The sequence below is a fragment of the Pyricularia grisea genome (assembly GCF_004355905.1).
Source record: "Pyricularia grisea strain NI907 chromosome Unknown Pyricularia_grisea_NI907_Scaffold_1, whole genome shotgun sequence".
NCBI lineage: Eukaryota > Fungi > Ascomycota > Sordariomycetes > Magnaporthales > Pyriculariaceae > Pyricularia > Pyricularia grisea.
The window spans coordinates 5,410,968-5,434,767 of NW_022156716.1; the positions used below are offsets into that span (position 1 = coordinate 5,410,968).

Here is a 23,800-nt window from a genome sequence, read left to right on the forward strand (position 1 = left end):
CCTCAGGGGCATTGCTGCCATCCCGCGAAACCCATGTGTTACCATCCATCCAGCCAGTCGGTACTTTGTTTCTGACGACGGACCGGATCCGACCAGTGCGCATGAAGTGAACTACATGGATATCATGGTTGCCTGCACGCAGTACGGTAGGTAGGTACCCGTTGCGTCAAACACAGACAGGCGGGTTGGCGGGTGGGGTTGTCATTTGGCGATCGATTGATCAGGTTTGACAACCTCAACTCAGATTCCGTTACACGAAAACAGGCGCCATATTGGATACCTCCATGCCAATCAATACATAAATAACAACAACACTGCCTACCACGTACATGACGATACAGTTTCAGGGTGAAGATCGATCATAGATGGCTACCCAAGGTACCTAGGTAACATACATATTGGTTAGTCAAGACAGGCCCTCTGCACACAACCAGCCTACGAAGTAAGTTTGGTTTCTTATGAATGATGTGCAGCGGCGTGTGCACGGATTGTGACCAGGGTTTGTGCACGATTGAGTTTTGGCACGAATTAGTTGACAGTAGCCGCCGGTCGATCCTGCAGTATTCTGCTGACTCGTGCCTGCTTCTAGACTTGTCTCGGGTTCGATCTACGTACCTACCTAGCAATCTGGGTTGTTTAGGTCAACCCTTGTTGCAGTAGATATTTCGTCATTAATACAACGATATTTTCGATATACGCAGTACGGAGTGAGTTACGAATGATATCTTTAACTTTGAAAGGTTACGGGGCAGAGAACAGAAAGGGTAGAGAAAATGGCGATTACAAAACCTTGAGGAGAAGAGAGGGAGGGGGAAAAAAAAAAAAAAAAAACTCGATTCGGTCTCCTATGCAGGCAATCAATCAATCAAGCAGTCTACGTAGGTAGTAATACATTACCCACCAAAGTTTTCCTTGGTCTTGGCGTTTCTGGTCTGACTGGCGGTCTAGAACTAGACGACTGCGCAAATTTCGGAGACTCGGTTGATACTCGCTGCTGTCTGCAAACGCAAGCGACTATCGGCAAAGTTCGTAGATATCCCTAAAGACCTCGCTTCAAGGGTAGCATTGACGACCACAGACTTCAAGAGCCTAATATCCCTAGGTAATTTGCCGACGAACCCGCAGTTAGTTGGTGACATCCAGGAGGAGGCGCTGATCCGAAAAGAACCCTCCACTGTCTCCCACCCCACTTGCGTTACCACCTTGCCAACTGCATGGTACACATCTCGCTTGCCTTGGTACGGCTGAAATCACCAATGTGTTTTCGGTGAAATGACAGGGCGCTCTTACAATGATAGGGGCAACATAATGATCACTCATGAATCTCTAGATAAGGTACCTTGGCATTTCTAGGTATTCGTAGATAATTGATACCTAAGGTAGGTAAGCTTGGTAAGGTACCTAGGTAATAACAAAAAAAAAAAAAAAAAAAAAAAAAAAAAACACTCGCAAACGACTTTTGCCAACAATATCACGTGTTAGCCTCATTGTCGACCAGTCGAGACCAACCCCACGATTGTTGTCCACTGTCTTCTACCCCACCTAGACACCTTCTTACCTTGTCTAGTCCCCGTCTACAGCATCCGCTCGACCGCATTTTGAGGCCGACACTTTACAGTATTCTCGTCCGAATATACTTATCCTAAGTGTAATCATCTGGTTATGTTCAGCCTGCGGGTAACGCCTATATTCTAATTTTTTTTTATCTCGGTTCCAGTGGCCATGACTTTAATGATGCCAATGATGCCTTTTTCTTTTTACATATATATTTTTACGGCGGTGGCTAAGTGTAAATGAATTCTACCTTGAGACCGGTAGTCTCCTGCTAGTAACAAACGTCTGTCTGCAAATGTTATTTGGCTCGTAAATGACCAGCCCAACTTCAAGGGCCGTCGGCCCGGTTAATACGGGTATCGCAAGCATACATACATATGCTCTTCCGATGGATGAAGACTCGGCATCCCTCATCCAACTGCCTCTCGGCATTGCCCCCTGCAGACTGTACACCGCCTACAAACATCCAAAGTTCGAATATGTACTGATACCGATAGCCGAGTTCTTTTGTTGTGTTATTAGGCCACTAGTCCAGTCCAACCAAGTGTTAATAAGCTCGGAAAAAAACAGACATTACATGGAATGAATTGAGTTTAAACTTAGCTTCGTCTCTATCGTCACCATCTGCTGATTTCTTTTATTTTTCTTTTCGCCCCAATTTCCTTTCTCTCTCTTTCATCTACAGAACAATCACTTCAACAGCCTCCAGACCGAAAAGAACCCGCAGTATCGTGTAGGGATTAGAGATCGATCGCTGCTCTTCCCCAGGGCCGCGATCACATCACTACCGTCAAGACGTTTTCCAACTTGCTCAATTCGTAAGTCCTTCGTTGCGGCTGTACACCGCGCATGATAACCACGCAAGATGCAAAATGCTAACGTAGAGAATGATATATCCTTCAGCGTGCACCATCCTTACGCCGGAGGCCATTGCTCTGCCTCTCCCGGTGGTGCAGGGGATTTTGCTCATACCCTCTAAGATATTGCTCGCATTCTGGCCTCATCTCTGTCTTCTGCACTTGCAGCTGCTTTTTGTTGTTTTTATTGTTGTCTCCTGATTCCCGAAAAAAGAAAAGAAAAAAAAATCGTATACGCAGCCGATAGAGGACTCTTCATCACCTTTCACAGTCTTCGATCCTGCCATAGCGCCAACATGTCTCCTCACGCTGATATGGAAGGCAAAGCCCCCAACGGAAATGGCGATGGCACCAACCGAACTGCCACCGTGCAACCAGTTGCTGCCAAGGAGGTCTTCGTCGTGGACTCGCCCAACGTGGTTTATACCGAGCATGAGATCCGCTCCAAGTACACCTACCGCACCACCATGGTGGCTAGGGGCGATGATGGCAGATACATTGCTCAGCCTAAGCAGACGACCTACGACTTCAAGGTGGATCGGAAGGTACCCAAGGTCGGCGTGATGCTGGTTGGATGGGGAGGCAACAATGGGTCAACCATCACGGCTGCAGTCATGGCTAACCGCCGTGAGCTCTCCTGGGAGACCCGTGAAGGCGTCCAGAAGCCCAACTACTATGGATCGCTTGTTATGGGGTCGACCATAAAGCTCGGCACGGATTCCAACACGCTCAAGGACGTCAATATCCCTTTCCACGATGTGCTGCCCATGGTTCACCCCAATGACCTCGTCATCGGTGGCTGGGACATCAGCGGCATGAACCTGGCGGATGCCATGGACCGGGCCGGCGTTCTTGAACCTTCGCTAAAGATGCAGGTTCGCAAGGAGATGGCATCAATGAAGCCGTTGCCTAGCATCTACTATCCCGACTTTATCGCTGCCAACCAGGGCTCACGTGCGGACAACGTGCTACCAGGCTCGAAGGCTTGCAACGGTCACGTTGATCAGCTTCGTAGAGACATTCGGTGGGCAGATTCCCGCTAAAAAAAATTGCTGTGAATTTTTGCTTGTTTTTTTTTACGCATTGAGCAACCCTGCTAACATCTTGGCGAAAACCTATCTATGTACAGTGACTTCAAGGCGAAGAACGGGCTTGACAAAGTCATTGTTTTGTGGACCGCCAACACTGAACGCTACGCTTCCGAGCTGAATGGAGTCAATGACACTGCAGACAACCTTCTCAAGTCGATCGAGGGTGGTGAGCTAGAGGTCTCTCCCTCTACTGTTTTCGCAGTAGCCAGCATTATGGAGGGTGCCCCGTTCATAAACGGCTCCCCTCAGAACACCTTCGTCAAGGGAGTTATCGAACTGGCGGGGATCCACAAAGTCTTCATCGGCGGCGACGACTTCAAATCGGGACAGACCAAGATGAAATCTGCGCTGGTCGATTTTATGATCAACGCTGGCATCAAACTGAACTCGATAGCCTCGTACAATCACCTTGGAAACAACGATGGCAAGAACTTGAGCTCTTACAAGCAGTTCCGCTCCAAAGAGATATCCAAATCCACCGTTGTTGATGACATGGTGGAGGCGAACAATGTGCTGTACAAGCCAGGCGAGCAGCCGGACCACACCGTGGTCATCAAGTATATGCCGGCTGTGGGGGATAGCAAGCGCGCGTTGGACGAATACTATGGTGAAATCTTTATGGGTGGTCGCCAGACGATTTCGTAAGTACCGTTGTGCCTAAGGGCCGGGTCCAAGGAATATTGTTGATGGCCGAAACTGACTTGCATCCATCAGACTCTTCAACGTCTGCGAAGATTCGCTTCTGGCGTCCCCGCTCATCATTGATCTTGTGCTCATCACTGAGATGATGTCTCGAATCCAGTGGAAGACAGCATCGGATCCCGAAGATGGCTTCAGAAACTTCCACAGCGTGTTGTCCGTCCTGAGCTACATGCTCAAGGCGCCGCTGACTCCGCCTGGCACGCCCGTCGTCAACGCCCTGGCCAAGCAGCGCGCTGCTCTGACCAACATCTTCCGGGCGTGCCTCGGCTTGGACCCTGAATCGGACATGACTCTGGAGCACAAGCTCCTCTAAGTCCGAACTCTGGTCAAAGTTGACGCGCACATTTTGTCATCTGGGAAACCGAGTCAAGACCAAACTTTTGCTACAGACTTTTTCTGTCGCAGCCGTTGCACGACACACCCTCTTAGGCAGTGTCTACTTTTCTTTCTCATCCAACCACTTAACTGCCATCATTCGTTTAAGGCATATATAGTCTGCAAAATAGACTTTTTCTTTTTCTTTCTTTCAATCTCCCTTTAAATGGCCTGAAAGACGTACATAACTAGAACTCATCGAGTCGAGTGGTCGTGAATATTGGATCAAATGAGAGTAGCATTACTCGGTAGCCCTATCCTATATTCTACCACATAGGTGCTGTCTCCACAAGGGCACCACATCGGATCCGCAGGTAAGGTACCTTTAAATATGATGACATAGCGCGGGGCTGGCAAAGACTTTGTTGTTGGGGGATTTTTATTTTATTTATTTTATTTTTATTCTTTATTAGAGGGGCAGAAAAACATTTACACCCCATGTAGGCAGATGCACATGGATGACGAGTCCAGGGCCTTTACTTCTCTCTCATATTTGGTTATATGTTTTGTCGAATACGAGGTATATATAGCACATGGTCATAAGTATTTGACCAAAGGTAAGGCAAAGTACAGGTATGTATGATGAGGTAAGTTAGCAACGACATGGTTAGATTTCAATCTCCATGAAAACTGCCTGGCTCGATTTTTATTGAAGGAGAGTCAAGGCAGTTCGGACAAGTGTAGATTTGGTGTGCAGGCCACGTTCGAACCACAGTCTATTGTTTCTCTTAGTCAAGCTGCCATCTTTCCAAGAACTCATGTGTCTGAAAGCCAGCATTGTGCCTGCTTCATTCTTGCTTAGCTAGCGAGGCGAAACCTTACTAAGATCCTATCACCTCAACTGAAAGACGGGACGGAGAAGATGAGAGCAAATCGTGAGTAGATACCTACCTAGGTAGGTACTTGCCTGGATTTAGGTACTTAGTTGGCAATAGTGGGGTTGGTGGTTCGGGCGAGGGGCAGGAGAAAAAAAAAAAAAAAAAAAAAAATTACTACAATGTGGTTCGGCAGCCGCTGGGCATACATAAAGCCCAACGTCTTTCAGAGCTCAAAATTTCTTTGTGCCTGGGCTGCCACAGTCGTGTTCTTCAGCCAAATTTTTGTCTTTGGTTCAAGTGCCTTCTCTCAGTCTCGATTTCTCATAAAAAAAAGAATTTTTGTTGAAACATCACAAACAAAACAAGCAAAATGAGCGGCGAAATCACCCACGAAACCATCAAAGGTTTGAATTACTTGTTACCCAGGCTCTAACATCCCCCTTGCACACACACATTTCTTCACTCTTCCGCATTCTACATCTCACAGGCATACGCCTCACAACCGGTGCCTCCTGTCATGATACTTTTGTAGTGCCAATCTTATTTGTTTGACAAGGAATGAAACGAAAAGCTACCACAAACTCCAAAAAAAGCATCTAGCTAGATGAGGAGTTTTGCTGTAGCTCAATCTGTTCACGAAGCGACTGGGCTTGGAGTGTAACCTGATTTAACACATGCTTTTCCGGATGCCTTCAAGACTTTGCCCGGGCGGCTTCCGGAAATCGTGTATTTATGGCCTCCTTGACAAACGCCAATTCTTCCCAGCACTTCGCAGCCCATATCCGCAGCGGACGTTACGGCTAACTGGTTCCAATCACCATGCGATTACAGAGGGATGGTTCCGCGAGATCTCGGACATGTGGCCGGGTAAGTGATAGCTGGTGGATATGCCATTCCTAACTATCTATCAATGGCTTGGTGTCTGAAGTCTGTCCCACGGCCAAGTCATCTCATGATCAATATCTAATCTACTTTCTGTTGCAGGCCAGGCCATGACCCTTAAGGTCGAGAAGGTCTTGCACCACGAGAAGAGCAAGTACCAGGATGTGCTCATCTTCCAGTCGACCGACTACGGCAAGGTCCTGGTCCTGGACAACGTGATCCAGTGCACGGAGCGTGACGAGTTCTCGTACCAGGAGATGATCACTCACCTCGCCATGAACTCGCACCCCAACCCCAAGAAGGTGCTCGTCATCGGCGGTGGTGACGGTGGTGTTCTCCGCGAGGTCGTCAAGCACGACTGCGTCGAGGAGGCCATCCTCTGTGACATTGATGAGGCCGTCATCCGCCTGTCCAAGGAGTACCTCCCCAACATGGCGGCCGGCTTCAACCACCCCAAGGTCAAGGTTCACGTCGGTGACGGCTTCAAGTTCCTTGCCGACTACCAGAACACCTTTGACGTCATCATCACCGACTCTTCCGACCCCGAGGGCCCCGCCGAGAGCCTGTTCCAGAAGCCTTACTTCCAGCTTCTCTTCAATGCCCTCACCGAGGGCGGTGTTATCACCACGCAAGGTTGTATGTTCCCTTACGACTCAAGACGAGGAGCCCAGCTGCCCTCGTTTCCTCCCCCCTTCCCCTCCCATTTCCTCCCCTGCGAGAGCACTTGAAACGTCCGCAAAGGGGAGAAATATATATATATATATATATATATATATATATATATATATATATATATATATAAACCAACCATAAAGACCGACTTTTTTGAGGCCTTCCCCGATAATGACAAGTGGACTACTACAGAGTTTTCCCTCCCAAACGGCATTTGCTTTTACTCGACTGAGCGGGCTACAACCACTCGGATGAGATACCGGGCTTGCTTGTTTTCTTTTTCTTTGGAGCAGCGGGAGGCTTTCTCCCGCTATTCTAGCCTGGTTTGCGATTGCAGCTACTGCGACCTTTTTTTTTCTGTTCCAGCTCAAGATACCCCGTACCTTCGTAGCACACCGGAGAACTTCGTCCGAACATTCTGCTTCTAGGCTTTATTTTTTACTCTCCCGCAGTATCCCGCCCCAGCCTTTTAGCCTCGTGCAATCGTTACTGACAAGATTCTATCTTATTATAGCCGAGAACCAATGGCTTCACCTGCCCCTGATCACCAAGCTTCGCAAGGACTGCAAGGAGATCTTCCCTGTGGCCGAGTACGCCTACACTACTATCCCGACCTACCCCTCGGGACAGATTGGCTTCATGGTCTGCAGCAAGGACCCCAAGGCCAACGTCAAGGTGCCGCTGAGGTCATGGACCCAGGAGGAGGAGCTCGAGAAGTGCCGCTACTACAGCTCAGACATCCACAAGGCCAGCTTCGTGCTGCCCAACTTTGCCCGCAAGGCTCTCCAGGATTAAGCCGAGAGTGGGGGTTGTTGTTGGATTGAGAAGCCGAGTTGGATGTGTTGGGGCCGGGAGTACAAAAAAAGTTCTTGGTAAACATGGTCTGGGATTGAAAAGTCGATGATATGAGACGTCTCACCATTGCACATAAATTATAGTTGCACATATCCCAGTAAATACAGCCGTGGCACTTGGTGCCCTCGCCTTCAGAGGCACAAAAATTTGCCGCTCGCAACGATTAGTGACAATGACCAGCTCGTATATTCAATAATTCAGACTCTGGCACCAGAAAACGTTGACCGAATTTCGTTGTCACCATGATCTCATTCTAAAGAAGTTTCGGACCATATGCATTTCTCATCTTTTGATTATTATTGAAGCATGCTTGCTAGAATACACTGCATAACTGGGTTTCACAAACCCCCACCCCTTATTTCCGACTCACGACTGGCTGATATCCGGGTAGACATCGAACCTCCTCTGATCCCTGAGAGGGATCCTCGTCCGGGGCCCTTCTATAGCCTCGGGGTCCAGATCGGCGTAGACGATGGTCTCGACGTCGTCTGCCTGGCTCAGGACCTCGGCCATGGGGTCGGCGACGAGGCTGTGGCCCCAGGCGTGGTAGGAGGCGTTGAGGTCCCTGGCCGGGCTGCAGAGGGCGACGTAGAGCTGGTTGTCGACGGCCCTGGCGCGGGCCAGCAGCTCCCAGTGCAGCGGGCCCGTCGTCATGTTGAAGGCGCCCGGGTAGAGCAGCGCAAAGGCGCCCCTGCGCGCCGCGATGGTGGCCAGCTCCGGGAACCGTATGTCGTAGCAGATGGCCACGCCGACCTTGCCGTAGGGCGGCAGGTCCACGATGGTCACGTCGTTGCCGGGGGAGAGCACGTCCGACTCCCGGAACGTGATCTTGCCCGGTATGTCAATGTCGAAGAGGTGAACCTTGCGGTGCGTGGCCAGCAGGTCGCCCGACGGGGAGAAGACGAGCGCCGTGTTGTAGTACTTCTTGTCCTGGTCGTCGGCGCCGCCGGCGCCGTTGACCAGCTCCGGGATGGAGCCAGCGATGAGGTAAGCTCCCGTCTCCTTGGCCATGTCGGACAGGGCATGGTAGCTCGGGCTCTGGTCCCGGGTCGGCGGGGAGGGGAGCAGAGCCTCGGCGTACGAGGGGAAATAGTCGCAGCCGTAGGGCGAGTTGAAGCACTCGGGCAGCACGATGATTTTTGCACCGGCGCGCGAGGCCTCGACCACCTTGTCGCGGGCGTGGGACAGGTTGGCGGCCTTGTCGGCGCCGCTGGCCAGTTGGATGCAGGCGAGCTTGACGGGCTGCTTGAGCACCGGCTCGTGCGTCTTCCCCGTGCTGCTTGCCATTGTTCTGATGCCCAACAACAGAACGGACCTGCCTTGTGTTGGTTGCTTGTATTTGATTGCGGAAAATATGGATGTTGATGCAAGCCGTGTGGTTCGCAGTGCTCTCCGCATCGTCTTTATTAGTGGCGATTTTACGTCTGGCGCGGAAAGCATCCGAGATACATGGCCGATGTCGCCCACCTGTGACAACTTGGAGCTTAGGTGGGGTTTTTATCATTCATTGATATCATAATAGATTGATTGGTTTTTTGGGGTAAAGCCTACCTACCCTGTACTCTACACAACTGCATAGTCCAGCAACAGAGGGCGCAAAGAAGACAGAAACCACAGTAAAAGAAAGGAAAAAAAAAGAAATTATTGCGAATTGATAGGTAGTTATTTTTCTGCAGTACTGGGGTATCCCTTCTACCATAACACAAGAAACTGAAGAAAAAAGAAACAAACATGTAGGGAAAATAGACCATTAATTCCTCCAATTACCAAACTGGTGCCTCCCGCCTATGTGAACAGCCACGCTTGTACTTGGCACTCTGCAACACATATTTGCTTCCAAACACATTCTAAGACTGCAAAGATTACTGGCTACTCATCTCACCCTTGTCTTTCCTTGCAGTTACTACACACACACCGTTAAGCGTGGATTGCTTGCTGAACCTCGGGGTAGACAGCCACCATCTGATGGTAGAGATCTGGATGGTCGCGCATGAGGACCTCGGGATCCCAGGCCGTAGCAACAAAGATGGTGTCAATACCACTGCTGATGGGAGTAGTGAAAACGTTGCAGATTTGGAGACCGATCAGGAAGCTGAACGCAACCACCACCGGAGTGAAACTGCCGTCGCGGTTGTACGCTGGGTTGGTTATTACCAGGTACACATACGAAAGCAGGGCACACGCGAAGGCAACCATCATGGCGCCCATGCCCAGAACCGGACCAATCAGGCAATCGTTGATAAGGGCATCGATGCCGCGGTCCTTGATCATCCTGAAGTAGAGGTTCGGTCAGAATCAGAAAACGCCATAACCTAAGAGAGTGTTTTTTTTTTTTTTTTTTTTTTAAAAAAAAAAAAAAAAAAAAAAAAAATCAACAGCGCAGTAGCGGTCATGTACTCACTTCCAGGTATCCTTTGCGGCAGCAAAGTAGCTCTTTCCATACAGCGCGATATGGCAGAAGGCGTATCGGTTGACGAACTCGACCGCCCACTGCAGTATGGAAATGATACAGCCAAGACAAGCGAAGATGAGGCACGTGATAATGTCACCATCTGCGGCTGCTTGCGACTTGGCCATAGAGCAAAGCTGGCGCAAGAAGTTGATAATCGCCACGATCAAGCTGCCCAAGCTAATACTGCCAAAGCTGTACGTCAAGGATCGCTTCAGCGCTCCTCGGGTAACGCGCTGAGGGTAGTTGCGCGAGCAGAAGTACCTTCAATGGGCGGACAAGTGTCAGCAGCGAATTTCTGCACATGAAACGTACGTGTATGTTAAAGGGGGGCCTTTTATTTCGCTGGGAGACATACCAACTACCATAGACGCCGGCAATTGTCGTGTGTATGGTATTCTTGATCCATTCAGACACCCAGTATGCCGTAAAAGTCAAGAAAACGATAAAACCAATAACACGGCCTTGGCTACAGCTACCGTCGCTGCACTGTGGGTTGGGGCTGTTTGTCGTGCCCGGCTGGTAACGCACGTAGACGGCCACCAGCGTGACCGAGTACCACGCACCAAAGGCTGCACCAAGAAGACCACCCAGGGCGCTTACGAGGTAGACATGGCCGTGGTTTTTGGCAATATCCACGGCCGTCCGCAGCATCAAGGCGCTGAAGGGGATACGCGGGATCCAGGTGATGAACGCAACGACCAGAAGAATGACGAAAATGAGGAAGACTATACCAGCTCCGTATTGCTTCCGATACAAGAAGTATGCTGCCGTCGCGAACCCCATGAGAATGTTCAGGATGCCCGTGACCCATATGAATTGCTTGGGGAACAAGCGCGCAAGCCATACGTATGCGTAGCTGAGTACAATCGCAACTGCCAGTACAATAGCGAACAAGATTATTGTGCTCGTCGACAGTGAAAAGTTGTTCCTGCCATCGTAGATGCCTCCTCCCTGAGTGCCGCGCGACGAGGCGTAACCCCGGAGCGAGATGGCAGAGATGGCGGCGAAGCCCAAGACAAAAATGATGAATAGGATGCCTGCCCATAGGTCATTCCACTTGGGCTTTTCGACCTTGAAGGTTTGCGCAAAGTCCTGCTTCTCGTTCGCGTTGTAATTCGGGACGTATTGTGGAGGTGGCGGCGGGCCTTGGTTGTGTTGAGGAGCATATCCGTACGGCGGTTGCGACGGTTGAGGGGGTGGTGCGCCATACCCGGCCTGCGGGCCGTAGTATGGCTGTTGTTGCGGCTGATAATAGCCTTGCGAAGACATGTTTTCTCGCTGATCGATGGCTCTCAGAGGCTCTAGTTCGGTGTCTTGAGTCCTGATGTAGCCGTGGTTAGTTGGGTTGCTGTACGCCATGGTGATGATAAAAGTCAAATGTATGAGAAGAACGCTCTGGGCGTGGTCCAAGCCCTATCCACCTTTTTAGGTAGACGAGGAGAGAAGATTTGACGAGGGTGGGAGTCAGTTAAGGGATATTCTCTATCTATTTTGGGCTTACACTGCATAACAGAAAGGTGCCCGCAGAAATAATTGGTACTGCTGTCAGATCCACACCCGTCGTGATCCTTTGTATCGGCTGGCGATCTTTTGAAAAAAAAAAAAAAAGGATTGATTGCAAGGGTGCGAAATGCACGCGGCAACAAAGCGACGTTCAGCTCGTAGCCTTGCAATGAGTGAAATACCTGGGCTGAATGCTTTATGGTTAAGGTAGGTAAGGTAACTAGGTAGGTAAGTAAAAGTGTAATATCGCGAAAAGAACCAATGGAACAGGAATTGAATGTTTGTTTGGCTACCTTAGCTTAAACAGTACAAATAAAGTTTTTTTTTTTTTTTTTTTTTTTTTCCAAGAGGCAATGCCAGCTTTCTAATGGGGAAATTGCGGTCTTGCGTTGCCGCCAAGACCCTTCCCAAAGAATACTTTGGAAGGGCAAATTGACCCGTCAATCGTTGTTTTAGCTGAACGTGCCGTACGAGACCACTGAGACGCCGCGAGGAAGTGGTGATATCATGCGGACACTGCCGAGATCCTGGGCAGCCACTACCACCTTAAATTCTGAGCTTGCTGATGGGTCCTTGTCAGTCCCATTTCCGACGTACCACGTAAACTTTCATCTGACCACTGAAAGCTTTCCCTACCTTCTGATGGTAGTGGAAGTCGCTGGAGAATTAAATGGCCATGCTGCCAAAGTACGTGGTAGGCCAATCCGGTACCCTCAATTCAACCGATGATTCCACCAAAGCTAAAATCTCTGCTAATCCATGTCTATTCTTATGGCTACACTTGGCTTAGTGGGTACGATTCCATGCAATTCTGCCAAGACCCATGCACTGTGCCTTGATCCTGCCGACTTTCCGCACACTGGAGCATCCATCAATTCTAGACCGACAGTAGTTTTGCTGGTGTGCCTTAAATAGTACCTACCTCGGTTCCTAAGCTACCTTGGGCCTCAGGTGATTACCTTACCTAGGTAAGGTACTTAGGTACTAGGTAGGTATGCAAGTAATAAATGGACTATTGTCAGTAGGTATATCGCTGTGAATGATGACTGACTCTTCCTCGCTTCGGTCAGCAACGCAACCCTACTCAGCAGCCAGGTAGGTCCTGCAAGTGCAACGCAATCATCAGCCCTGCAACGATGATGTTTTGCGAAGTACTTCGTACAAAATCATGTTACGGTCTTGGCAGCTAGCCTTAATGATTCCCAACCCTAACCCGTGAGATTGTTGTCGTGACAGTGGCAGCTGAAGGTGGGGGGGGGGGGGGGGGGGGGGGGGGGGGGGGGGGGGGGGGGGGGGGGGGGGGGGGGCTAGGGGCCAAGGAGTTGAGGAATTGAACTGCGGTTGGCAGGCATCATTGAGACTCAGGTCACAACTAAACAAACCACCAGCACTTTGTGGAACTTCCCATGAAGGAAGCGAGCAGAGTGTGGCTGATGGCTGCCTGGTCGGTCAGACATTTTTAACTACGTACCTTACCTTACATACCTACCTACGCTGTGCAGATGGACAGGTGTCGGCAGCTGCTACACCAGGCCGCGCGTCAGCATGGCATTCAGTATGTGCAGCAGAAGCGCAGGGGTCCAATCACAAGTCGATTGGTCGGCGCGTCTCGACCCCGTATTAGGCAACGAACATTTGGGGCTTAGACTTCTACTACTTCCATACTACTGTTACTTTGGGGAGTTTTAAGGTACATGTAGGTAGGTTAGGTTAGGTAAGGTAAGGTAATGTTAAGGTGCCTGACCTTGTAAACAAGGCGATAACAGCTCCTGATGCAGTAAGGCTGGCTGTCCGTCTAGCCATCCTCGTCCGGAAACTCACTTGATAGCTACCATAAGGATCCATATTGCCCACCATCAATCGGCTGCCTCTCGTTTCCCCCCCGCTCTCCTGCTCACCCCTACGCTCGACTTCTACATGCCTCAGGAAAATCAAACAACTTAGGGTTGGGGATGTTCCTTCATTCTCCCTGTCAGCAAGACTGGAGGATTCTTTCTCTGGCTACTTTTTCGCGATCATCTGCTTTTGATATTTTGTAGTTCTTTTTTTCTTCTTCTTGCTACCCCTGTTTATCAAAGTAACTTCCATATCCGGCTGATCAGAGGAAGCTTGTTATACTCAATTCGCTGCCCCTATAGCTTCTGGACAGCTATTGTCCGATTCCTTTTCTTGTCAAGGTTGACTGACCTACAAAGCCAAGCCGTACAAGATGGAACAAAGCATCAGAAACTCAGAGGATCGCCAGAACAGCCGGGATGGGGAAAGTATACAATTTTACTCAGAAGGCGACAGGTTCCGCCGGGCATACGTCGACTCTGATAGCAGTGACGACGAGTCTGATGCCAGTGGTATCAATCAATCAAGTCTGAGGTCCTCTTATTCACCATTTCGGATGGGAAGTTTCTACCGCGACCCAGTTCAGCGTCGATCACCCTTGTAAGCCTGGAATTCCACTTTGCATCTACATAGAAAGCAATACCTTTTTCCTTGCTGCCGCGCCTCAACTCGGTCAATCCCCGACTAACTCGTTCGTTATAAGCCGCCTGCCACAAGACATGGATCCTACCCAAGCGGTCTACGAGGGATGGACTGTGTATGTTCCTCAGGACGAGAACGATTCTCGCAACGTCCGTGTTGCACCAACTAGCCATTCACAGCAGGAGCTTGCAGAGATGCATCTTGCTGCGCTGGATCAGTACCATGGCGCACATCGTAGCAGCACCGGCTGCCTCCCCATACGTCGCATCTTGAGGCGAGCCACTTGGCGGCCAAGCTACGATGAGCATATCGATAGTCGCATTGCGAAATGTCGACAGTCTCTCCAGGATGAGCTCTCGTATCTTCTTCAGGACAGAAGCCGTCATTCCAGTTCGTGCGAGCGCGAGCGCATATGGACTGTGGCTATGTTGCAGGAACAGCTTTGCCCTCGCTTTGCTTCTACAAAGCCTACTCCTGCTAGACGCCACCGCCTGAGGTGGTGGAAGGACAACGCCCGTAGCCGCGAGACTGAATTTTTCGTCGTCATACTTGGCCGCGAGACGAGACACGAGCCCGGCGGTATTCCTCTATACGCGCGGTACACGAACCCATGGCGTGCCGTCGACGATGAGCAGGCAATGCAGGAGAAAGAGGCTCTCTCTAGAGAACGAGGTGATGACTTTTTTGCCTCCCCTCAATCCAACAGAGGGAGCCGCAGGTCTTTTCCCCGTCCCGTGATCAGACACCGTGATCCATCGCCGCCGGTACCCTCAGCACCATTCCTCTCACAGCCCCCTCGGTTCGATGCTTTCACCATTCAACCGCCTTCGGAGTCTCTTTTGCCGCAACCATGGGAAAGCGGGCTCCAGCAAGATACTTGGTTTGCACCACACCAAGCACCTTGTTCACTCCCCAATCTTCCTCCTCCGCCAGTCCCGGCTCGTCCACGATGCTGGCATCCTGGGCCACCACCGACATACCGCGCAACACCCACGCCACCCGGACATGGGCCTGGGCCAATGCCCCATCCCCCAACAATGTTTGGGAGCTTTCGACCATCGCCGCTGCTCAATCATTTCGATGCCTTCCTTTCTCTACAGCAGAACCCTCCGTCCGCGTCATGGCCGCCGTCTCCAAGCTCCTATCGTCATTTCTCTCCCCCACTGTCATCTTATGGGCCGCCTCCCCCACAACCTAATGCGTACTCCAACCTGACAACTCCGACATCACTTGGCTCGATTCATGTGCCCATGTTTGGGCCCCTTTCTTCAGTACCCCCCGTAGTATCTCGGTCACCTTCTCCTCCGTACTCGCCCAGATCTAACGAGAACAATTCAACGAGGGATGAGAAGAGTGAAGACAGACTGGTCTATGGCTCTGCTGGCTCCGATAACTCCCATTTGACCCGGCAGGACACAGGTACGACGGAGATGGAGCCTAAAGAGGAAGCCAAGTCTCTCGCCAAAGACAAGCCGGCGGGTATGCGTAGTGATGAGTGATTTTTTGTGGAAGTTTTATTTTGTTATATAACATGTCACATTGTACAGCGCGTTTTTTTGTTTGTGTGATAGTTTAGCCAGGTTCGGATTGGGCTGTAATCTGCTGGTCTTGATATTTCACGGGTTGGATTTTAATTTCTCTAGTACCATCTGCTAGTTGTGATGAAGTCAACGAAGTCATTGCGTTTCTGTTTCGTGTTTCTTTTCTTTTTTTTTTATTAATCAGAAGAATAATCAACCGTTAAGCGACAGTCACCTAAATCGTCACTACTTAGGATACATTATCACGATTCATAGTTGGTCTTGACTCCTCTAAGATGTACGACTTCCCAGAGATGTAGACTATGGGCGACCGAAAGACACGTGTTGCCTGAAATATATCGCGAGTTAAATTATTTCCTAAAGGAAAAGGAGGTGGTTTGATTTCTGGTTCGCGTGACAAAGAAAGTAAGACAAAACCGGGCAGCTGCTTTGTCTTCTCGCCAATCACTCGAGTTCTACGTGCAACTTAATACCTGGCCTGGGTAAAGCACAGCCTAAGTCTCTTGATCAAGTTGAATACAATCCACACTGACGTAATTTGGGAACTGTCAGCGTTAAAGTTTACAACCCAACTTGTTGAGAAGAGGAGACAAAAAAAAAAGCAAACAACAGCAGTGAAGAAAGAGTATAATAGCGCTCAATATTGCTATTCTATGGCGAGGTTGGGTACCTTTGATGACTCTTGTCATCGTATGGATGGAAGCGGCAAAAAAATGACTTGAAGAAAATGGGCAAAGTCGGGATTGGGTACGCCCTATTCTGTAGAGCGCAATGCTTTGTGGCTACGGGATTACCGATTCGTGCGAACTGTACCCAGCTTTTTGCGAACAATTCAGGTGCAATACTTGCCCAGGTTGGTAGGTAAAAAAAAAAAAAAAAAAAAAAAAAAAAAAAAAAGTTGATTGACCTCACCTAGGTAAATGAATGGGGACATTCTGGACTTGCGTGTGGGTTGCGTGAGGGTCAGACGCATGCCACACGGCGACAGGCATCTGAGGCGGTTGGTCACCTTTGGCTCCTGACCTTTGCATGAACGAGGGCCAAGTTGTGCAGTGGTATTCTTCCGGAAAGCCCACGTCTATTCTTAGGATGCCTTGGATGTCACAGAACACTGCCTGCCATCTCAACATTTACTAAGTAGTACTCTGGTATTCATTCCCCCATCGATGCGAACTCTACTACGGTACAGCGGTAATAATTTGTCCGATCCAGTTTTCGGAATGACACGAGGGCGTCGCAATGGTGGGGTTTCCCTGTCTCAAAACCCAAGAAAAAGAATAAATCGATGACATGCCGAGTTCCAAACATGGTAGAAGCTCCTCGAAACGACCCAACGACGGGGGTTTGAAAAGAAGGCGGAAGAAGATAAAAAATATTAGAAAAAAAAAAAAAAAACCTGTGTTCAGAAGAGAGACACGCATGGGATGCAATGTGATGTTATTGATGCTACTGCAGCGATTAAAGTCAGTCACTCGGACTAGTCCAGGCTAGTAGATAGAACAAATAGAACAGGATTTTCTGGCAGTGTGCGCGACCAGTTTACTTTGCTTTGGGCTGCTAATAAGCAGAACAACTCGGTATGGTACACAATGGATGGAGGTGGGGCAACAACAGGTACCTCAGTGAGCTCTGGTCTAGACCTAGAGTTAGCTTACTTCTGCACAGCTTGAGGTACCTACTGCGTCCGGTAGGTATCCTAGAAACCTAGATACCTACCTTAAGCAAAACAGCACAACCAGTTCGCCCCGCCGTTGTGCTGAAATAGTACAAAGTAAAATCACCCACAGACTCGGATGATCTCCATGTACGGTTCCGTCCAATTCTTTCATTCCGTCTCAGCAAATGTGGAAGACAGCGGGTACGGGATGAACGGTTTAAAGGGATTGTACCTAATACCTAGTAAAGCATATGAGATGGACCCGTCTTTTTTTTTTTTTTTTTTTTTTTTTTTTTTTTTTTTTTTTTTTTTTGAAGAGAAGAGCAATGTCTTTGTCTGTAGAGGAGACCTGGTTTAGGATTACACACCTTGTTCGCAATGATGACCTATGTACAAAAAAGACATGGATACTTAGGTTGACAGCCTGACTTTGCTCTGACCTGGCGCCAGACCAGCCGACATGCACCGCACTTGACCTGAATGCCTGGCTGAATGGTTGGGTCGCTGGCTCATCAATCAGCCCGGCTGTGTACTGTATGTGTAGGTATGTACCTACTTACATGTACAGTAGTCCCGTGTCCTGCCCCTGCCCCCATCATGAATGTCGTACCTTAATAGGCTCTGCATGCCCTGCCACCATCATACCGTACATACCCATGCTCACTGTCCATGAAATCTTGGCCGGGGGACTTTTGGGTTTTGTCTCCATCGCCAACCCACCCCCTCCTGACTCTCTTGAAATTCCTCTCGTCTCCGCCTGCCTGCTCCAGTCGTCCCCCCTCCATCACGTCACTGTAGCTTTCGAGCAGTCACGTCCGTCCTCTTCTAACCGTTCCCGTTAGTGACGATACTCTTTAATTTATACACTAAAGGTGTATACATACATACTTGTGATATTTTCCTGAGGTTTCGAAATCCAGCGATTCTTTATTTTATTCTTTTTTTGTCATTGTGTGAGGAACACCTTCTTTTATTTTCCCCGCGTTCGAGTGCGTAATTATTTTACCTGCATTGCTTACGTCGATCATCACCTCAACAACTTTGGGTCTAACAACTTCACTTGGAGCACGATACAGTTGAGAGCGGCGGCGACAAAAACAAACACAGATGGCTCCTGAAGGAGTCTACAAAGAGTCCCGCACATATCATGTGCGGGACCGGTCGCCCTCGGACGACGAGTTTGATGAAAGGCACTATGGCAGCAGGACGACGGTGCACCGTTACAAGGTGAACCCTGGCTCCCGCCTAGAGCGCGTAGAGCGGATAGAGCGCATTGAGGACATGGATGACGACCGGCGCTCGCGCTTTTCTGGCTATGCGGGACGATCGGAGCGAGATTTGCTCGACATCGACGGACCGCGTGGCCGCTCATACGTCCCCGAGCGACCCCGCTCAGCATTTGAGCCGAGTCCGCGCAATACCACGGTCGAGCACAAGCATGTTACCAAGCGCGATTACGATGGGGACGGGGTGCCAGACGACATTGAGATTTACAAGGAGTCCCATGAATACGACAGGGACCGCGGTGACCGGACCAGCCGCCAGGTCGTCGAGCGCATCGAGCGAGAGCCGGGCGACCCCCTAGGCCCTGAGGTCAGGTCGCGCGTCGAGAAGAAGGTCGTTGAGCGTGGCGACGACATGCCGCTTTCCCCGCGCGAGCGCGACTGGGATAGACAGTCGCGCGCCGGCTGGGATCGGGACGAGACCGACGTCCGCGTCGAGAAGCGTATCGAACGCCGCGAAGAAGGCGAGATGCGCCTCGAGCGCCACGTGGAAGAGCGGAGAGACGAGCCCTATGGAGAGGTTGAGCGTTACCGTAAGGAAACAGAATATTACGAGCCAGCGCCGGCGATGCCTCCTATCGTAATACGTCAGCGCGCACCAGAGCAGAAGATCATCGTTCAGGAGGCTCCTTCTCCGGCGCCCTTGGTCATCCGCGACGAGCGGCGCTGGAGGGATGATGATGAGTACTACCGCCGTCGCGAGGTCGGTCTGTACCGCGGCCGTGAACGCCAGGAGGATTACGCCATGGAGCGCTACGATCGTCGCAGGGAACGAGATCGCCGCGAGTACAGCGACGACGACGAGGAGTACTACGTGAAGAAGAAGACTATCATCCGTGAGCGTAGCCAGAGCGCAGACCACCACCGCAAGCGTCATCTAGCCGAAGGCGCCCTGGCTGGTGCCGGTGCCGCCGCGCTTCTTGCCACTAGGCGATCTGGTGATGGCGGGCTCCAGGAGAATCGGGGTCGCAAGGTCATTGCCGGCGCTGCGCTCGGAGCGCTCGGCACTGAAGTCTTCAAGCGTGCGCGAAGCGCGTACCAGGAGCATTACGGTGAAGATGGTCGTGGACGATCTCGGTCTCGCTCACGCTCGCGAGGTCGGGATGACGATCGCCACTCCAAGCTCAAGACAGGCCTTGGTCTTGCGGCAGCCGCCCTGGCTGTCGCGGGAGCTGCAAAGTACTACCAGACTTCCAAGGTTGAGAAGGAAGAAGCCAGCCGCGGACGCAGCCTTCGCCGTGGCTACTCTGAGGAGTACTACTCGTCTCGCTCGCGATCTCGCACCCGATCGCGCAGCCGCAGTCGTGCAGCAAGCGTTGCCAAAGCCGCGGCCGGTACTGCCGCAGTTGCAGGTTTAGTCAAGCATTTGCGAGACAAGTCACGCGCCCGCAGCGGTGGACGAAGCCGCAGTCGAAGCCGAAGCAACAGCAAATCGCCTCGTCGCCGGTCCCGTTCGCGCCTGCGCACCGGTGCGGAGATTGTGGCAGCGGGGCTCGCTGGCGGAGCAGCCAAGAAGATATACGACAAGCACCAGGAGAAGAAGGAGCGCGAGCGTTCGCGATCTGTCGCGGCAGGGAACCGCAGGAGCCGAAGCCGAAGCTTAAGCTCGGATTGGTCATATGACCGCGACCGCAGACGGCGTTCACGGTCTCACAGCAGGTCCAACGCCCGCGCCAGACTGCCCCCCCTCCCCCACAACGACTCCTCGAGAGCTGACTCCGAGCTAGGTATGGTTGAGTACGGCAACAACCCGGTCGCGCCGGAAGCGCGCCGCAGAGGGGCTGGCGGCGACGGCTATGACTCGGCGACCGAGGATTACGACGGCCGGCGGCGTCGTCGCGGCCGTCGATCGAGTTACTCCGATAGCGACCAAGACGAAAAGAAGCCCGAGAAGAAGAGGAGTAAGAGCCGCCTGAGGGAGATGGCTGCTGCCGGGGCTGGTGCCGCGGCTGCTGCCATTGGCCTGAAGGGGGTGCAGAAGCGGAGAGATAAGTCGAAGGAGCGTGAGGAGGAAGAGGAGCGCCGGCAAGAGGACGAGAGGCGAGAACGAGAACGAGACAGAGACAGGGATAGACACCGCAACAGGAGTCGCGTTGGCTTTGACGACCGACACATGAGCCCAGAGCGTGATCGAAACAGGGAGAGAGAAGAGAGGGCTAGAGACCGGGAACGTAGACGTGAGTAACCCTGGGCCCCATCGATATTGCACATCTTTTTTTTTTTTTTTTTGGTCTCTTTTCTCCCTCGCCCCCACATCATAAATTCTGGGATATTCCATCAATAGGGCGGATAAATATGCTTGGTGTGATTGCTGCTGGCTGATCAGCTTGATGCCCGGCGAAAAATGTGCCCGTGGGTGAACTAACGAAAACTAATATGCACTGGGCGCAGGATATGAGGATGAAATCGATGATGGCTACGATAGCTACGATGATCGTTACCATGGCCGAAGTCATCCGCCATCACCACCACACGCGTCTGGCGGTGCATATATCCGACCAGCAATGTCAGGCGCGGCAGGTCCTGGCTTCACCAGCCATCCAAACATTGCCTCGACCAACCTCAACGACTACGGCGGCTACCATCCAGCTGACTATGGCGGCTATCCCCCAAACTCGGCGCCCACCCCGACAGGCATGCCACCGCCCCCTGCCGGGATGCCTCCGACAGCGCCGCCATACCCCATGGATCCGCGCCCTCCCAACAATGCATCAGGACCGCCGCCCATGGGGTTCCCTCCCGGTCCTCCACCTTCGGGCATGAACCCCCATGGCGACCACGTGAGTCAAGCTCCCCTGTCCAAGGACACTGAACGCCCCGGTGCGTTATGACCATTTGAATAAGCTCGACTCTGTGCTTCTGTGGTTCTCGATCTGCCTTGTAACCCTCGACTGACGTGCTTTGCAAATCATTTGCAGATGGTGTAAAACCTCGTGCCAAGTCCCTGTCCCGATCGTCGTCATCGTCTTTCTTCAGTGACACCACAATCGCTGCTCCATCCCGAGAAACTCTTGGCTCGGGGCACGAGCATTCAAAATCTGTAGTCTTTGTTCCTCTCAGTCCAAAGTCTTCTCAGACCCTTAGAAAACTCCACGAGGATCATGGAGGTGATAAGGCTACGACCGAGCATAGCGACCTGGGCGACGAACCGACTGCGGATCAGCAACAGCTGGTACCGCATCCTTCGTATCGTGGCAAGAAGGACGACGACAATGATTCTAACTCTGTGGATGTTGAACCAAGGCCCCGACGGCACCGTTCTAACTCGGAAGGTGCCATGGTTCACCGGCCCCGTGTTCGTCAGGATCGTTACTCTGACACGGAAGACGATGATTTGGTTGAAGTATTACCTGACCGTTTTGACTCACAAGGTCGTCCCATCTACGATGATGGCCCTCGCCCACCACGGTGGAGCTCACGCCGAGGAGAGTTTGAATACCGTAGCCCTCGACGTCGAGGTCTGGAAATGCAAGGTCAGTGGGCTGTTGGCGGCACGGACAATGAGACCGTCGAGCGTGTAGCAAGGCAAATCACTAGCATGCTCGACGGGAGAGGAGGTTGGTTGGGCATTCTGGGTGGTATACTTGGTGCCACCCTCGGCATGGGCGATGGTCGTCAGGGACTGATTGGTGAGGCAGCTGGTGGCGGCGGCGGCGGGGAAGGCCGGAGAGATCGTAGACGCGAACGAGATCGGCGGTCTCGGCACGATGACGATGATGATGAATCAGAAGTTGGCAGTGCGGCAGTGGAGTATGGAGCCGGGGACTGGAGAGAGGATCACCGCGGGCAGAGGCGAAGGAGGAGAGGTTACGACTGATCTCATGATGTCTTTTTCCACATTTAACGACTAATGACTTGGACGGATATGTTTGGTTTAGTTTGGCTTGGTTTTTCTGTGTTATTTTTTTCTTGTTTGGCTTTTTTTCGACCTTTGTTCCAAGTGCTCAAAGATATGCACTCTTCTAGATATGATCTCGGCTTGGTTCCTTTCTTTTCATTACAGCTAAATGACTCCAGACTATGGCGATTTTCATTGGTTAATTGTATTGATCTTGAACAAATGTTATGATAACGAATTACTAATGTCAAGATAATGATACTCGGCGGTTGACTTTTTTTTTCTCAACATGCATGGAGGTTAGTTGATCAGGTCTTTGTTTCGATTCCGTATTTTTGGTGGGGGAGTGAGTGGTGACAATGAGGGAAGCACGTGCAACCCACACTCGAAATCGTACGATACGCATTGCATTTGGCGACCAAGTTACGGATGCATGATCCTTTACAACGCCACCAAACTGCAGGAAAGCTTTCTGATATAAAAAGGAACAGGATTGGCCTGTCTGTTACTGACTGCACATTTTTATAAATTCGCAAACGAGTGGTACTAGTTGGATTTATGTGACTGGTATTACTTTACTTGTTCAATCGAGTAAGGCTCCGAATCGAATCACGAGCAGCCAAACTAAATTAACTGGCCAGAACATGGCAAACATTACACCGAGAGTATGTTTTACTTGATCATGTCCAAAAATGAAATTAGGAGTAACTGGATACAGACCTCTCTAACCTTGCCGCGCTCAGACTATCGTGGCACCTGCAGCCGCCTTCACTATGGCCTGTCTCCTATTCACGTAAGGGTCAATAACCAGCAAGCCAACAAAATGCTGCATAGCTCCGTCGTAGCCGGCAGTATACATCTTTTTGTTGGCCCAATCAGCTTTTGTCTAACTGGACCGATTGCACATCTCCAGATATACCCGCTCATCCATTCGTCAGGCCAAAGCAAATGCTGTAAGTTACAAATCAGGGCCGTAGCTCTTGATGCCTCTCATGTTCACCCCCTTGAATGGCTATAAATTATTTTTTGTATCACAAGCCATCGCCACTCTGCTTTCAAAGACAGACTAACCCCTGGAACCGCATCCCCCCCGTCACAGAAATCGAACCGCGATGCCCAACTTAGAAATCGCCCGTCCTACCCAGATGAGCCAACGCCGACTGAGAAGTAGGCCAAAAGGTCAATATGTTTGGTTGCTGTTTCTTTGGTTCACACTTGGATAGACTCTTTTCTTCTTCTTCT

General features: G+C 51.0%; 7 protein-coding genes across 7 annotated transcripts; 4 read left to right on the top strand and 3 right to left on the bottom strand.

Moving 5' to 3' along the window:
• The first annotated feature begins 1,821 nt into the window (after positions 1–1,821).
• PgNI_01661 (uncharacterized protein) lies at positions 1,822–4,925 on the top strand. The gene is made up of 4 exons (XM_031121733.1): positions 1,822–2,372; positions 2,458–3,435; positions 3,541–4,143; positions 4,217–4,925. The coding sequence occupies exons 2-4, from the start codon at positions 2,708–2,710 to the stop codon at positions 4,515–4,517; spliced, it is 1,632 nt and encodes a 543-aa protein (XP_030986175.1). The 5' UTR covers positions 1,822–2,372; positions 2,458–2,707; the 3' UTR covers positions 4,518–4,925.
• Positions 4,926–5,628: 703 nt separating this feature from the next.
• PgNI_01662 (uncharacterized protein) lies at positions 5,629–7,952 on the top strand. Its single transcript, XM_031121734.1, has 4 exons — positions 5,629–5,801; positions 6,229–6,264; positions 6,382–6,915; positions 7,466–7,952. The coding sequence occupies exons 1-4, from the start codon at positions 5,768–5,770 to the stop codon at positions 7,744–7,746; spliced, it is 885 nt and encodes a 294-aa protein (XP_030986176.1). The 5' UTR covers positions 5,629–5,767; the 3' UTR covers positions 7,747–7,952.
• Positions 7,953–8,172: 220 nt separating this feature from the next.
• PgNI_01663 (uncharacterized protein) lies at positions 8,173–9,093 on the bottom strand (the record flags this gene model as incomplete). Its single annotated transcript, XM_031121735.1, has 1 exon — positions 8,173–9,093. The coding sequence occupies one exon, from the start codon at positions 9,091–9,093 to the stop codon at positions 8,173–8,175; it is 921 nt and encodes a 306-aa protein (XP_030986177.1).
• A 358-nt stretch (positions 9,094–9,451) lies between these two features.
• On the bottom strand, positions 9,452–11,905 carry PgNI_01664 (uncharacterized protein). The gene is made up of 3 exons (XM_031121736.1): positions 10,614–11,905; positions 10,208–10,519; positions 9,452–10,078 (listed from the first exon to the last, which is right to left on the bottom strand). Exons 1-3 carry the CDS (start codon positions 11,615–11,617, stop codon positions 9,724–9,726), a joined length of 1,671 nt encoding a protein of 556 aa, XP_030986170.1. The 5' UTR covers positions 11,618–11,905; the 3' UTR covers positions 9,452–9,723.
• A 978-nt stretch (positions 11,906–12,883) lies between these two features.
• On the bottom strand, positions 12,884–13,218 carry PgNI_01665 (uncharacterized protein; the record flags this gene model as incomplete). Its single annotated transcript, XM_031121737.1, has 2 exons — positions 12,884–13,003; positions 13,144–13,218. The coding sequence occupies 2 exons, from the start codon at positions 13,216–13,218 to the stop codon at positions 12,884–12,886; spliced, it is 195 nt and encodes a 64-aa protein (XP_030986125.1).
• A 320-nt stretch (positions 13,219–13,538) lies between these two features.
• On the top strand, positions 13,539–16,034 carry PgNI_01666 (uncharacterized protein). The gene is made up of 2 exons (XM_031121738.1): positions 13,539–14,197; positions 14,301–16,034. Exons 1-2 carry the CDS (start codon positions 13,971–13,973, stop codon positions 15,736–15,738), a joined length of 1,665 nt encoding a protein of 554 aa, XP_030986172.1. The 5' UTR covers positions 13,539–13,970; the 3' UTR covers positions 15,739–16,034.
• Positions 16,035–18,107: 2,073 nt separating this feature from the next.
• PgNI_01667 (uncharacterized protein) lies at positions 18,108–22,826 on the top strand. Its single transcript, XM_031121739.1, has 3 exons — positions 18,108–20,897; positions 21,112–21,540; positions 21,639–22,826. Exons 1-3 carry the CDS (start codon positions 18,545–18,547, stop codon positions 22,535–22,537), a joined length of 3,681 nt encoding a protein of 1,226 aa, XP_030986173.1. The 5' UTR covers positions 18,108–18,544; the 3' UTR covers positions 22,538–22,826.
• Positions 22,827–23,800: the final 974 nt, after the last annotated feature.